This window comes from Bactrocera neohumeralis, chromosome 3, assembly GCF_024586455.1.
Source record: "Bactrocera neohumeralis isolate Rockhampton chromosome 3, APGP_CSIRO_Bneo_wtdbg2-racon-allhic-juicebox.fasta_v2, whole genome shotgun sequence".
Lineage (NCBI taxonomy): Eukaryota > Metazoa > Arthropoda > Insecta > Diptera > Tephritidae > Bactrocera > Bactrocera neohumeralis.
The window spans coordinates 70397182-70414446 of NC_065920.1; the positions used below are offsets into that span (position 1 = coordinate 70397182).

Here is a 17265-nt window from a genome sequence, read left to right on the forward strand (position 1 = left end):
ATCCAGAGTTTCGAAACTTTTTACCGCAACCTTGCGCATCTGCTACATTTTAGTGAAGATATTTTGGTGCTACGTAATAATGGCATTTATCTTCAACGCTTTACGCGTTTTCTTACACATACATATGTGTATGTATGTGAAGAAATTGCACGTAAGAACTGATGAATTTCGTTATGCGCTTTTTGCTTAGCTTTGAATGGCTCAACAACGGCATGTGAGTTTTGTTTTACGCGAGAATTTCGTCGATAAAAGTTTTGTGGTTAAACAAAATGTTAGAAGTTTTTTTATTATTTGAATTATATAGAAAAATCGAAAAGTTTATCGTTTTGTTAAAAAAAATATTATTAAGAACTTAAAAAAATTCTAAAAAAATATGTTTTCAGAAATAAAAAAAAACTAAAAAAATATAACAAAATTAAAAAAAAAACATAAAAATAAAAAAAAAAAATAAAAATAGTACAGCTTAGAAAAAAAAAAAAAAATATATCAAAATTATAAAAAAATAAATAAAAATACAAAAATAAAGAAAAAATTAAAAAAGTGCCACTTAGAAAAAAATAATAAAAAAAATCTATATATTGCCTTGAATTATATTCAATGCCAAATTTTGAGTGGATATCTTGTCATTTAACGGAGTTCTGCATACAAGAACTTAATTTTGATCGGTAAATTTGTATGACAGCTATATGCTATAGTAGTCCAATCTGAATGATATCTGCGGATATTATAGCATTGTCTAGGTCAATAATCTGTGCCAAATTTTGAGAAGATATCTGCTCAAATAGTAAAGATCTCCATAGAGGAGCTTGAGTTTGATCAATCAGTGTGTGTGATAGCTATATGATATAGTAGCTCGATCAAAATAATTTCTTTGGATATTGTAGCATTGTTTTGGAAAATAATCTGTACCGAATTTCATGAAGATGTCTTGTCAAATAAAAGAGTTCTCCATACAAGGACTTTATTTTGATTGGTTAGTTTGTATGGCAGCTATATGCTAAAGTAGTGCGATCTTAATAATTCACTGGGAGATTATAGTGTTGCCTTGGGTAATAATTTATGTCAAATTTAGAGAAGATGTCTTGTTAAATAACAGAGTTCTCCATACAAGGACTTGATTTCGACAGGTCAGTTGGTATGGCAGCTGTATGCTATAGTAGGCCGATCAGAACAATTTGTTGGGAGATCATAGTGTTATCTGGAGTAATAGTTTGTGCCGAATTTCGAGAAGATGTCTTGTCAAATAATCTCGTTTTCCATACAAAGATTTAATTTTGGTCCATCAGTTTATATGGCGACTATATGCTATAGTAGTTTGATCTCAAGAATTTATTGGGAGATTGTAGTGTTGCCTTGGGTAATAATTTATTTAAAATTTAGAGAAGATGTCTTGTTAAACAACAGAGTTCTCCATACAAGGACTTGATTTCGACAGGTCAGTTGGTATGGCAGCTATATGTTATAGTAGCCCAATCAAAACCAGTTTTGCGGATATTGTAGCGTTGATTTGGATAATAATCTGTACCAAATTTCGTGAAGTTATCTTGTAAAATGAAAAAGTTTCCCATACAAGAACTTGATTTTGACCGATCGGTTTGTATGACAGCTATATGCTATAGTGGTCCAATATCGACAATCCCGACAAATAAGCTGCTTTTGAGGGAAAAAGATACGTATACAAAATTTCAGAGCGATATCTGAACAACTAAAAGACTATTTACCACATACAAGTGAAAACAAATATTCAAATTCACTCCTTTAAATCCGCTCTGACTGACCTCTCAAATTAACTTAAAATTTTTACCTCCAAACTACTACATTTACGCTTACATACATATATTTCTACAATTTAACACACATCACGCAGCATTAAATGCTCATAACACACTTTTATGCCGCTGACCTTGCCATCTTATCACCGCATTCGCGCTCAATCATTTGCTGCGCATCCCAACGACTCCACCAAAGTTGTAAATTACCCACCACAACACTTAAACTCCACGTAATCCTTTACAATTTTATTTGTTTTCCGAATTATTTATTGCTGCCATTAATGCGAAAATACCTGAAATTACTTTGTCGCCGGCAATAAGTAAAAACTTGCGGCGAATGTAGGAAAGTGCGAGAGGCAAAAAAATAAGGCGTTGGAATATTGCAAAACAGCCATTTGGCTAACAGCTGGGCTAAAGAGCGCATATTTCACTCTCGCTTAATGGCGGCAAAACAATGAAATCAATTTCTATCGATTTTTTGTTGGCGACTTAAACCATTTGCCGGATTTCGTATTGTTAACTGTGACCCTTGCGCTGTTGTGTCAAACTTGCTTGGTGCGCCAGGGTTCAGATGTTAAATGTTTGGCAGCGATAGCATAATTGTATGGCAGTTTAGTGTTAGTGTGCTGTTAATTTTTATATTATATAGATTATATTGCAAGATTGCAAGTGACATAATTAGCGGAAGGATCAAGGGGTTAGTTGACTGTCGTAGAGAGAGCAGAAACGAATAATAGTGATTCAGAGACAAAAGTAAGAAGAGTGAGAGAGTGCTGCGTAGAGAGGAGATTCTGCTATGGACATATTAAGGAAATGAGAGGAGAGAGCAGATTCTGATAAAGATATATTGAGATAATGAGAGATAACAGATGTATTCAAACCTAAATGAACTGATTAATTGGAAGAGTTTGTAATTCCTCTGATACAAATTTATAAAAAAATCATATAATCAATCAATAGATCAATTCCTTGAATTTGTTGATATTTGTAACGGGATTTTCAATAGGGCCGCTGTAAAAGAAGACCGATAGGGGCAGCAAACGACGATCTCTTTTCCCGCTCTTTTACATTTTTCTTCACTAAGGTTTGCTATTTCATTATGGAAAGATATACTATCCGACAACGAGTTAAAATTGTTAAAATTTTCTAACGAAATTGGATAAATAAACAAGATACAAAAATTACTGTTTGGTGCGGTTTATGGGCCGGCGGCGCCATTGAGCCCTACTCTTCTGTGATGATCAAGACCGGCACGTTACTGTGATTGGGAATCGCTACCGCTCAATGATAACCGAATATTTTTGGCTCGAATTGGATGATATGGATTTGAACCACATGTAGTTCCAACAGGACGGTGCCACAAACCACACAGCGAATGTCACAATCGATTTATTGAAAACCAAGTTTGGTGAACGTGTTATCTCACGAAATGGTCAGTCAATTTGCCGCCTCGGTCGTGCGATTTGACGCCGTTAGACTATTTCCTGTGGGGCTACGCCAAGTCTAGGGTCTATGTCAACGAATGTACGAATATGGAACGTGAAATTGCAAAAGTATCGGCCGATTTATTTTTGAAAAACGTCCAAAATTGGGTTCAGCGTCTGGACTTCTGCAAGCGTGCCCATTGTATCCATGCAAAAGACATCAAGTTCCATACATAATGGCAACGTAAGTAATTTCACAAGAATAAAGACTTTTGTAGCACTTTTATTGAAAAACACATTACGATATATATTCTTAAAGAAAAATGCTTAGTATCAATTTTTAGTCTTTGTGTTATTCCTAGTAGGATGAATTATTCTAGTGGGATGAAACGTTCCCACATAATTTTAGAAATGTAGCCTGTGTCCTAACCTATCTTAAGGTAGATTAGAATGCATTAAACTATAGACTACAAAATATCTTTTTTTTTTAATTTTTGCTTTCCATTTTTTTGCCATCAGGCTTAAATATATGCAATAATTTTCATTTATCATTAATAACCTTTCAAACTCGTTGCCTACAATCAGGTGCTTTTGTAATGTATTAGCAAAGTCACATACCCCTTTTGAAACATCTGCAAATGGTTCAGCCGTTCTTGAACTATAAAGTTACACCATCATCATCAACACGACTTTCTTTTATATATATGTTTAGGATTGAAAACACGTTGTTTAAACCTAATCTTTATTAAGAGCAATGAATTATAAAATTAACTTATGTTGCGATCCTCACGTGCGAAGCGATTGGCATGCTATCCAAAAAAAAAGGGCTGAATATAGAGGCATATACAATGCGCGAATACAAAAATAATGTAATTCAAAAACAAGTGTAATAGAGTGATTAGTGTTGTAAAGCGATCATAATGGATAAAATTATAAGTTATTGTAATTAGAATGTAAAAGATCGAAATTCTGAAAATATAATTTAAGATATATTATGTTGGTATATATATGTATAGATTAGGCTTTGAGACAGAAATTTCTATACGATTTATATATATTGGAAATTGGGCAGATTTTCGTTATATTTAACACAAATACAGATCGGCTTTATTTGATGTTATTTAAGGTAGATGACCGAGCAACTGAACTCTATCTGGCATCGCAAATGACCAAAACTGGTCTATGCGTGGCTCATTGGCCCACCAGACTAACCTTACTTAATCTAACCTAAGGTAGATAAGAATGTTAAAGTATAGACCACAAAATAAATTGCTTTTATTTCGTTTTTTACAATTTTTATTGCTTGCTTATCTAATTAATTTTGTTTCGGGAATTTTGTGGAGTCCTGTTCACGGTATTGTAGAATAAAAGTATACAATTTTGTAGACATAAATATAAGAAAACAATATTTACATTCGTATCTATGTCTTCGTTCCTATGCTTAGTAGAAATCAGCCTAAATATATGCTACAGTTTTCTTTTATCATTATTTATAAATAACCTTTCAAATTCGTTGCCTGCAATTAGGTATATTTCTAATGTTTTAGCAAAGTCACAAACCTTCTTTTTCAATTATTAGATTTTATGATTGAAGAGCTAAGTACTTTTTGTATAGTTATTATATTAATATAATATAGCATATGATGATCGTAAAGGACGATTTGAAGTTAAATTTATCACTTGCATGTTTTTGTTATTTAAAAGCTTAAATTATCGTAGCACTTTGTAATTTTTTTTCAATTGAAATTATATAACTATTACCTCAAAGACTTCAAAAAAGAAAAAAATTATATTACAATTATTTATTAATTACTATTATTTATTAATATAGAAAAAAATATATATTTAATTATTTATTAATTACCATTATTTAATAATATTAATCAAAACTTTTTGTTAACTAAAATTTTTTTTAATTTTTGTTATCAAAGTCCTTCTGACTAACGAAGGGTCGTAATTCGACACCCAGCTACTCTAACATCCCTTAAATTCAACTTCTCAAATGCGTAAATATATTAAATTTCTAGAGAATTTTAAACTAATTTACCTGTACTTGAGCGCAAATTGGTAATTTTCTACTACTCATTTGATTAGATTTCAAATACTTTTAAACCGCTTTCAAGTACACTCAGGAAGTTCAGCATTTGCTTGCGGTTGCTGCCATTAAAAGGCACTTGAGCTATAACTACAAACAAATATATTTGTATACATATATATATGAAAATATATATACATATGTATACTCAGTTATGTTTGTGTGTGCTGCTGTGTAACCGCATTTTACCGTTCACTTAAGAGGATTGCCAAATATACATCAATCATGTCACACAAAAAGGTAAATTTATTAGTGAGCAATTTAAGTGAGTTCGAAGAGAATTGAATAAAAGTTTTCGCTTGTTTTTCGAACAACAGTAACAGCAACAACAACCGCACAGGTAGAAAATAGCCAAATATAAAGATAAAGCGAATAATAGCAATGAAAGCAGGATAGTGGAGAGCAGAGCCACACACTGTGAGTTGCAAAAACAAGAACAGCAACAAAAAAGAAAATAGTAAAAAACCAAAAATAATATAAGCAACAACAGCAACAGAAAACAATAAAAACAACAACAGTAGCAGCAACTTTCATTAGCTTAAAACAACTCAATTCAATAAACGCGGAAAACGAGGTAAAACGATATAATATAGAAAAGTTTAGCTGATAGCCGAAAGAACTATAAAATTTTTAGTAAAGCAACAAAAAAAAAAGGTGGAAATCGTTAACTTTGGCTGCAGCGAAACTATAATACCCTTCAAGGGTGCATTTCTCATAGCATCAAAGGTTATGAAGAGATCTTTATCTTGGTTTGGTTGATCAATTTGTATGGCAGCTATATGCTATAGCGGTCTGATCTCAACAATATTTTCGGAGAATGTACCGTTTTTCTTAGCAATGATCTATATACAATTTCATGAAGATATTCTGTAAAATGAATAAGTTTTCCATACAAGGACTTGATTTTCATCAGTCAGTTTGTATGACAGCTATATGCTATAGTCGTCCGATCGCAACAATATGTTCGAGGAAAGTATCGTTACCTTAGAAAATAGTCTATATAAAATTTGGTGAAGATATGCTGTCAAATAAAAAAGTTTTCAATATAAGAACTTGATTTTGATTAGGCTTGTACGGCAGCTTATGCTTTGATGGTTCATAGTCTATTTGTTCATATAAGAACTTGATATCAGTCACTTTGCATGTCATTTGCTATAGTGAAGATATTAGACTGTCGGTCAAATAAAAAACTTTTTCATATAAGATTTTGATTTTGATTAGTCAGTTTGTATGGCAGCTATAAGCTATAGTGGTCCGATATCGATGATTTCGACAAATAATTAGCTGCTTAAGAAAAAAAGAACGTGTGCAAAATTTCAGATCGATATCTCAAAAATTGAGGGGCTAGTTCGGGTATGTACAGAGAGACGGCCGTAACTAAATCGGCTCAGCTTGGTATCCTGATCATTTATATATAAACTTTTTAGGGTATCCGAAGTTTGTTTATACATTTTACGAACCTCGTGGTAAACTTAATATACCCTGTTTAATTTATTGTTTATGTAAAGCGAAAGCGAAATTCTATAATACAAATTGTTAATAGGAAAACTGCGAGCTTTCTAAAGCTTACGTTGAATTTCGAATATTATTCTCTTTATTTACATATATGTACAAGTATATAGAAATACTCTTACGTATATATATATATATATTTTATACTTTTTATATCTATGTATATATTACACAGAGATAATTCACTCGCCTCCTCCCTTCCACTGTTTCCCGCGCATAGCAAGGTTAATTTAGAATTTTATGCGAAAAACGTGCGGCACGTGACCAATCGAAAAATTAGTGGAAGCTCCAGTAAAAAATAGAAATTTTAACACTAAAGTTTACCCTTAGCAGCGCAAGTGAAATGAGGCATTACCGGATTGTAATGTCAAGAGCAGCTGCAGCTGGAGCGACCCCGGGCAAGGTAGCAGCGAATGTTATCGCAAGCATTTTTCCAACGAAAATAGTTTTCATTATTGCGTCGAGGGCTTCTGTTCTTTTTGTGTTTTTTATATTTTATTTTAGTTGTTAATTTTATTGTTGTTGCTGTTGTGTAGTGTGCTGGAATTGGTGTGTTGTGAAGGTATGTTGCTGGGCATACCAGCTTTGCACGACCATTTTCGTTGAACCCGCACAGATAGAGTTGCCATGCTAGCTTTTGGACACTTGCAAACAGGGTGAGTTGGGGTTTAGTTAAATACTATTTTGATGGTACTGAGTGAAAGTTGCTTCTGAGAGTTGAGTTGCAGTGCTGCTTTATTTGAGATAAGTCACATTTATAGCTTAAGCCTTGTATTATTTCTAATTTGACATATTTTGACTAAAATTATTTATTTTCCGGGAAGTGGTCATTTGATACTATATACAACTCGTACTTAGGAAAATTATTTGAAAATCAAAATTGCCCCAGAATGATCCATTCAAACTCCGCTCGCAAACCGAACCGATATAATTTGTGTATTAGATTGGAACATTCTAGTTTTATATGCCCGTGAAAGCTTGAAAATCGTCGTATTGACTTCAGAACATAGCAGAGGTTCTTAAAATCTTTATTGAATAAATGTTGGTCAATGTTTTGGTTAATGTGCTTGTAACATTTTGGTTAATGTTTTGGTTAATATTTTGGTAAATGTTTTGGTTAATGTTTTGGTTAATAGTTTTGGGTACTATTTTGGTTAAAGTTTGGTTAATGTGTTGGTTGGTTAATGTTTTGGTTAATGTTTGGTTAATGTTTTGGTTAATGTTTTGGTTAATGTTTCGGTTAAAGTTTTAGTTAATGTTTCGGTTAAAGTTTTGATTAATGTTTTGGTCAGTTTCATGAAAAATACGTTGATATTAGTCAACAATCTTTGCTAGGTTGGCCTTCAAAAATCAATCAATAAATAAACCAAAAAAACCAATGTACGCTGAAGGCACCGAAGGCTATCACAGCCGAGGCTTATACCAAGTGTGTGGAAAATGAAATTAAGCATGGCCTTGGAACATATTTTGAAGGCGATGAATGATAACGACTTACATTAAATCACGTGAGAAAGAAATTTTTTTTGTCAATCCGGGTCAAATTTGATCAAGTGGTAATACATTTTTAATATTAAATTGTCGTTACTATCATTTTGGTACTGGCAGATCGATGACATTGTTATAACACAATCAGAATATTTTGAAGGCGATGATAAGGACTGTTATTGAAATACGAGAAAATATTTTTTGTCAATCCGGGTCAAATTTGATCTTATGTTGATTTCTGTTCTCTCTTAAATAAAGCTGATACTTTAAAGTTTTTACTTCCTTACATTGGTACGATCATATTCCTTAACCTCGCGAGATTTCAGATTTTAGTTTTTGTACTAAAAAGGGCTTTTAAGTTAGAAGAGTTTAGAAAACTGGCAGTTTGTCTTTGAGATACTCTAGGATAACGTTTATTAATTTTGTGATGAGAAAATTATTTGAATTCCCTTCTTTCTCTTGTAATAAAATGTCACGGCATGTGCTTTTAGTTAGTGCTATCGGTTTCATCTAACGTTAAGTTCACGAAATGAGTCTGTTCATCAGCGACCGATCTTATGTTTGATGAGAGCATTCATGGCTCTTGAGAAACGATTCTTAATTATATTCGTGTTCTCTTCGGGCCTGTCAACCTTGGGATTTGATAAATACGGTAAGTCTTTACGTGGATGAGGTGCTCTTCCTCGAAATGTTCGAATAGCGCGGAAATCTGAGCTGACTTAATCCATATAAGGTTCCATTATAGATATTTCTTGACATACTTGAGAGCCACTTCTTTTCAAACTTCAGGGATGTTTTTTATAAAAACGAATTTAAAAAATCCCTGGCAACTCTGCAAATAACAGCACACACTAAAATGCGCGGCGTGAGAGAATGTGCGAGAGGATTAGTGCTCTAAAATGGCATTTACCTGCCAGCTAAACTTAAAATATATGCAAATCGTGGCATGAAGGTTAACTATGCGCTTTCGTATTAAAGTTGGGCTTCATAAAAAAGCAGCAACAACAAATTACAGTAAATATAAAGGGTCGTAAGTAGAAAAGGATAAAGTGGAAAATGTGACAAATCAATTTGGCACTGAAGGTATTTCGGGTCATTTGTCATGGCAACAACTGTGGAGGGTAGGGCAAGGGAGCAGAGAGAAGTAGGTAAAAAGTGAAACAGAAAGTGATTGGGCAGCGCGTTGTTGGGAAATTAGTAGCTAATGGTTTAGTGGCGATTTAAGGACACACTTTCACAAATGCTTAATTGGATTTTGAGTGAAAGCGTTGAGATTAGACAGCATAGATAGACATAGAAATAGAAAGGGTTTATGATTTATTTATGAGGAATGTCGGCATTTTGGATCTGAAATCAGTTGGCATTTTATCATAATGATGTTTTAATTAGTAGCTACTATTTATGTATGCAAATAGTGCGAGATTTATTTTCAGCACACAAAGGCAAATTGTTATGTCATTTAAAAATTTAAAATTTTTAAATTAACTTTTTTTCTTCAATTTTTTTTTATCATAATTTTTTTTTAAATTTCTCTTAATTTTTATCTAAAACGGTATATTTTTTATTAAAAAATTATTTATTTGTAAATTTAAATTTATTTTATTTGCTAAAATTTTAGCTTCTTGACTCACCTATAAAAAACCACACATGCGCTCGTCCATACAGTTGTTGTTTGTACATTTCGCAGAGCACACGCCGCGCGGCCACGACATAGAATAAACCGACTATGATGCGAGCATCTTGTCGGCGTAGGTTGCGTACCGCATCTGTTGGATCGGATAGAAATGATTGTCTTGTGACGATTTCGACGCCCGCTTCCATGCAACGATTTTCGAGATCTTCAACGGTCTGCGAAGGAAAGAAATGAAAATTAAATACTTTTGAATACAAAATTACCAAGTAATGAGTTATATGTATGTATATATAAAACACATAGGTTTAAATTCGATATGAATGGATTAAAAAAGTTACATACTTTTGAGCGCCAACGGATTTTGCTTAAGCTATGTATTTCGGGTTCGAGGAATTTAAACTGACAGCAAATTAATTTTTATTGCTCTGAAAAATATTACATGTAGCATACTTTTGAGTGCCATAAATAAGGTAAGGTTTAGTTATAAGAAATTCATAATAATTAATTAAGATAAACTTTTAAATGTCTTTATACGACACAAAACTCTGTTTAAATTATCTCAAAAATTATATGTGGCATACTTTTGAGTGTCAATGACTTTTATAAGAGCTTTTTAAATTCGATAATAAATTCTACTATCATAATTTTGAAAAACAAAATCACGTTGCATACTTTTCAGCGCCATAAGTATGCAAAAATATATGAGATTCGTACTAATTAATTAGCGTAAACTGTTAAGCGCCGTCCTGTCACAGCAAGTTCTATACTATTTATCTAAAAAAGTTACATGTTGCATACTTTTGAGCGCCAATGACTTTTATAAAAGCTGTTTCAAATGCGAAAGACAATTATTTAAAATGATATCACACTCAATTTAAATAATTTAAAAAATATATATGTTGCATACTTTTGAGCACCATAAGTGTGCTAAGTTATATGTGATACATATTAATTAACTAGTGTAAGCTTTTCGGCGCCGCCAAATGTCAGCAAATGCTATTAAAATGTCTCAAAAAATTTTTGGCTGCGTACTTTTTAGCGTTGAAAATGTTGAAACTTAAGGAAATTGGTACTTTTAGTTGTTGCATACTTTTTAGCGCCATGAAATAAGAAAAACCATTAATTTCGGCTGTCGCGAAGCTTTCATACTCTGCACAGCTGAATTGTTATAGTATTGAAGGTTATAAAAACATATTTATTGTAATTTGGATCGATCAGTTTGTATGGCAGCTATATGCTATAGTGATCTGGTCTTGTTAAAATGATCGAAGCTTATAGAGTTGCCTTGGATATAAATCTAGTCCAAATTTCTTTGGAATAGTTTGTCAAATGAAAAAGTTTTCCTTACAAAAACTTGTTTTTGGTCGATCGGTTTGTATAGCAGCTATATGCTATAGTAGTCCGATATCAACAATTTCGACAAGATAACAGTTTCTTAGGCTGCAAAACATGTTTACAAAATATCAGAGCAATATTCAAAAACTGAGGGACTACTTGACGTAGATACAGGCGAAGGAACAGGCTTTGTCATTTGGACTCAGTTCGTGACGCTGGTAGTTTCTATATATGTGACCTGGTCTACGGAAAGGGGTCTGTCAAAATAAAGGAGAACAATTAATGAGATAACGAGAAACTGACGATTATTTTTAACAGCTTTTCCCAGAAAACTAGTTTTTGCACGTTAGCTCCCTTTTCGTAGACCAGGTCACATATATAGTACTTAAAGAATCTCCGAAATTTTCTTCTGAATGTTATAAAACTTCGTGTCAAAAACTAAACACCCTTTTTAAGTTATAAAAATAAACGTCGGCTTACTTTAATAACCTTTTTATACCCCTGTTAGTCAATATTAGTCACCATATAATAAAGCAACATATTTAATCAATTATATTAGTGACTTAGCATCACTAGAAATGGCAGTCAAAATATTCCTGTAAATGAATGCCTTCAGCACACAGCTAGTCTTAATCCATCAATTAATATTTGCCAGCCAGCATCTATTGAATCAAGGATTATTGAATTACGCCTAAATGTGTGCTTTCAGCATTACAGACAAAGGCTGTTAAGTGCATTGAATATGATTACATGTTTTCGTATTTGCCAAGTCAACAAGTAAAGGCATTTAAGTGTACATATGTATGTATATCCATAACTTTGTATATGTATATATAGAAATCCCAGATAGCTCAATTAACTACATTTGGTCTGCTTCAATTGTTCGTTGCCAGCTTTGACGCCTGCGGGTATGCTTTTAACTTGCATAAACCAGATTTGTTGTTGCGATGGAAAAAGTTGCAATTTCCACAAACCGTTTACAATCAAATCAGCTTGCAATTATGTAACAAAATTAAACAACGCTACAATGGAGATAGGTGAAATTGATAACGTTGAGCCGTAAAGTATGCAAATGCTTAACAGAGATTGAATATGAACCGACTGATAAATGAAATAAATGAAATGAAGTGTTTGCTTAGAACTCTTCTCGTAGCTAAAATTATAGTTTTTATTGTGTATTGTGTATTGTGCTTTGAAGTTTTACTTCTGTGTAAGTATATACAGCTACGGTTATATAAATAGCAACACTTGATTAATAAATATGTTTAGAAATACGGGTCGAGTTTGAGCAAGTTAGTTCGAAAGCGGCTATTATGACATATTTATACCTCCACTTGTAAAGATAGTAGAAATAATCTTGTTAAGAGCATTCCAATTTGATACGATAGAATACAATGGGTGAAGGTTAACCAGAATTGTCAGAAATTGGAAGAGAAAACTCATTGGCCCGCTGCATCTTACCCAAGAAGGATCTCCTGTAGAAGTTTCAGCATGATTTCAATTTCTGCTGGCATCTCAACACTAACTGTTATTTGACTGGGGAACTATGTAAAACTATGAAATTTTTGAAGAAGTTTGGAAGAAGAGGGCGTGGAAAAGTTATATCCAAAGAGCAACAACACCCTCCTACCTTCTTTCGGAGAAGCTGTTCCTCAGCCCTCATCTTTCCTACACTATATGGTATGACACAATGTGATTGGTAGCACTGAATATATACGACTGCAACGACATCTATTGACAAAATACGAAAAGACTTTTTCGACTACTCAATAGTTTGTAAGGAATTAGAGTGAGAGAGGAAGATATACAGAGAAAGAGAGACGAGAAGTCACAACGCTGGTTATGTTATACCTAACTTGAGAGAGAGTGAGAGTTAAAAATATGTATATTGACGAAGAGAGTGAAAAATATACATATACACAAGGAACAATAACACTGACTGAATAATATAGTATATTGAAAGAGAAAGTGTGGAATATACTCAAGGCATCGCAGCACTGACTTATCTGTACTTGACTCGACGGAGATATCATCAGAGAAATTTTCGGAGAAGGTTCTTAAGACTTTGGAAAGAGATGTGAAACAGAGAGAGAAATATATGTATAGAAAGAGACTGGAAAAGATATATGTAGTAAGGTGTATAAGTAATACGAGGAACTTTCTTGAAGATTTCATTATGGCTCTTGAAATAATTCGGAAGAAGAGAGAGCGAGATTGAAAGATATATAGAGTAACGTATGTATATGAAGAGATTGGGCGAAATATACTCAAAACTTTACACCACTGAATGAATTATATTTGACTGAATAACAAAAATTTTTTAGAAAAGATGGTTAGAGCTATTAGAGCTTTATACAGAAAAGAGAGTAGTAAAGGAGAAAACATATATTTAGAGAAGGAGATTGGAAAAAACAAATAAGTAATCAAGGCGCAAAAGCTCTGATTTATAATTATCGGAAATGCTTATTAGAGCCTTAGAAAATGGAAGGGATATATATAGATACATACATATTACATAATATATAGTAAGAGAAAGGAGAGCAGATACTCACGGTCCCTCAATACTGATTTGTGTATATACATATGTATGTCTCGAGAACTAAACTAACATAACTGAAAAGGGCTTTGCTAATAGTTTTAAGGTAAGTGAGTGTGGGAGAGGAAGATATTGAGATAAACAGTAAAAGAGAAAAATAAATCGAGAAAGAAAGAGGAGGAAATATACTCAAACGATCACAACACTGACTTATATCTGATTCAAGAACTAAGTGATATTAATGGAAAATTATTCGGAGAAGCTTATTAGAGCTTTACATTTTTGGAAGAAAAGAGAGTGAGAAAAAAGCTATTTCTCTTTTACTTCTCTGAAAAATGAACACTCAAGACTTATTTCGTCTTTGAAAAGAGTTTGGAAGGAGAGAGAGAGAGAGTGGAGAGTGAACGAGAACGATAATATGAAATCATATATAAAAGAGAGAGAGAGAGGAGAAGATATTCTGTAGGCGTCACAACACTGACTGAGGGTCAAAGAAAAAGATAATATAGAGTAATATATGAGAAGAGAGAGGATATTAGAACACTGATTTCTAACTGACTCGGGAACGTAGTGGTAATAACAAGAAATTTTTGCGAGGAATTTGTAAGAACTTTCTAAACTGTTTAAGAGTAGAGAGAGTGAGAGAGAAATTTATATGGTGCAATATATAGGAGGAGAGAGAGAGAGGAGGAAATAAACTCAAAGCGTCACAATACTGATTTATATTTGGCTGCGGAACTTAGCGATATTACCAGCAAAGTTTTCGAAGAAGAAATGGTTTATAACTCTGGAATTAGTTTGAGAAGAAAGAGAGTAGTAAATAAAGATATATAGAAAAAGAGAATGGAAAATATGTATAAATTCAAGATTTCTTTATCTACTTCTGATTAAACACAAAGGAGCTTCCCAGATCATATCAGGTTTATAACAAAAGTTGGAGAATTTTTTTTTATTTGACTGTGTTGGCGCTAATGAAACAATATTCTTCCAGTGATACTCCTTTGGGTATTTTGATGATTCTAATGTTTTAGCGGTCGATTATTCATGGCATTAGACAAAAATAACTGACTGGGAGAACTGATAAATCTCACGCTATCTCCCTCTTGTTCAAAACACTGCAGTTTAAGAGCCTGAAAACCTCGTTCAGGTTTAAAAGCTGACACACAGAAACATTTTGTGCTCAAAAACTAATAAAACGCATCTAAGAAGAATGGGCTGTAACACCACACCTATTGTCAAGCTCAACTCCTGTTTATTTTTAATTTTCTTTCTGCTTCATTCTGCGCTCTACCATCAGCGCCCATCTCCTGTCGACAATAGTGCAAAAATAAATACAAAAATAAGCTTGCAAGATTATACTTCTTATACTCGTGTACACACTTCCAGTCAAACATAAAATAATATGAGATTTGCGACACTCCTTAACGGCTGCAAAATGTAGTCGAGCAGAAGTAGCGCAGCTGCTCAAGGACAACGCCTTCAGTTTGACAGTTGCGCCGGCCGAAGTTGAGTGAAGGCTTCAAAGTGAGAAGTTTATGAAATATGCGAAGTGAAAGCCTCACACACGCGCACGCTAACAGTCAAATATTGTGGTTAAATCTGAGAAAATGTGTCTGCCTGAATGTGTGTGTGCAGTAGACTCTCCTTTTATGGAAATAAGGCAAGCGTAAAACTACCCATAAGCCCAACGAAATCTTCATGATTTCCAATGCTTGAATGCTTCCAAAGCATCAAACGCCAAAGATGTTGGGCGTAAGAGTTTGCCAGCGCTGTAAGATGATACGGAAAGTTCTTGCTATGTGACGCAGCAAGCCACTTGTGTTGGCCAAGCTGGTTACCAAGCTGTAAATGGGGAAAAGTTGAGTGAAAGCTGAAGGCTGTAATGCCGAATCCTTCAAGTGGTTTAGGAAATGGTAATAGGAAATGGAACTAAACTGTTGACGTTCAAAAAGTTTATAGAAATTTGAGAAAAAAAGTTGGATGTATTTAATATGAGTATACACACACATACACAAATACATGCATTTTGTGATTTTGTTTTTATTATGCGGCGCACTTCAATATATATGGAAATCGCGTTGCGAAATTGAAAATATCAGCACAATTTTGTATGTTAATGTATTTGAACGATTGACTGTAGTTAAACTCACTTTTATTGTAAAATTTGCGCATTCACTAACATACATATATGTATATTAATGCCGATTCTGTTGATATACATATAGATATGTATATGTATGTTAGTGATATGAATTGTTGTATGTTTTGACTGTCATCAGTGTTGCATTGTTGTTGTTTTGATGTCAATGTTATTTTAGCTGTGTATAAATAAAAAAATTAATAAATAAAATTTAAATAAATTAATTTTGAATTTTTTAAATTAATTTAAAATTTAAAATTAGAAAATTTTATGAGATTAAATTATAACCTTAAATAAATAAATCAATTTTTTAATTTTTTTATTTATTTAAAAATTAATTTTAATAATTAATTTATTTTAGAATAAATTAATTAATTTTTAAATTTAATTTTTTTTTAATTAAAATTTTTTAAAATTAAAAATTAATTTATTTTTTTTAATTTCAAAAACTAATTTAATTTAATTTTTATTTATTAATTAATTAATTTAAAAATTAAAACTAAAATATTATTAACTAAAAAATAAATAATTAAAATAAAATAAATAAATTAAATTAATTTTTAATTAATTTTTTATTTTTGTTTTTTTAAATTTAAAATTTTTTTAAATAAATTGAAATTTATTAATTAATTTTTTATTACAATTTTTTTTTTAACTTTTTTATTAATTTATTTATTTAAGTTTATTATTTTAATTAATAAACATCTTTTTTTTAACTTTTTAATTAATTTCTTTATTTAAGTTAATTTTAGTTTTTTAAGTTTTTTTAATTAAGAATTAATTAATTAATAAATTAATTTTTTAAATTTATAATTTAGTTCCCTATAAATTTTTTTTATTATTATAAATTAATTAATTAATTTTTTAAATTGATAATTTTTAAATTTTAATTTGCTACGTTAATTTTTATTTAATTAATTAATTTAAATTTATAATTTTAATTAAAAAATTAATTAATTATAACTTTAAATAAATTTTAATTTATTTTAATATGAAATATTTTTAGAAAAATTAGATTTTTTTTAAAGAAAATTAAGGGAATTGGAGACTTTAAATTTCAAAAATCGTACTATTTTCCCTTAAATTACGCTTAATAATCATAAAAATAAGTTTCAATTTGAATATCATCGAGGCAAAGTTTTTCAAATGACTTTAAGGTTATATTGAAGCCTACTTTCCGGCTCTGCTATGATTTTTCCAATCAGCGAGAAAAAAAGCTTTGACAGTTTGGATCGTTATCCTGCTTGAAATTATCTCTTTTTCCATGTTCGCCTCCGAAATGTTCCTGGCCTGGCAGGTATGAGGCCTCCAAAATATCAATATAGCCTGTCTC

At 31.9% G+C, this 17265-nt stretch overlaps 1 protein-coding gene across 1 annotated transcript in view; it reads right to left on the bottom strand.

The window, feature by feature from the left end:
• The window catches only part of LOC126753024 (gamma-aminobutyric acid type B receptor subunit 1), a 499314-nt gene that overhangs the window by 93150 nt on the left and 388899 nt on the right, over positions 1-17265 (bottom strand). The window contains exon 5 of the mRNA XM_050464123.1: positions 9920-10136. Within this exon, the coding sequence (XP_050320080.1) occupies positions 9920-10136 (217 nt within the window). The remainder of the gene's footprint in view (positions 1-9919; positions 10137-17265) is intronic.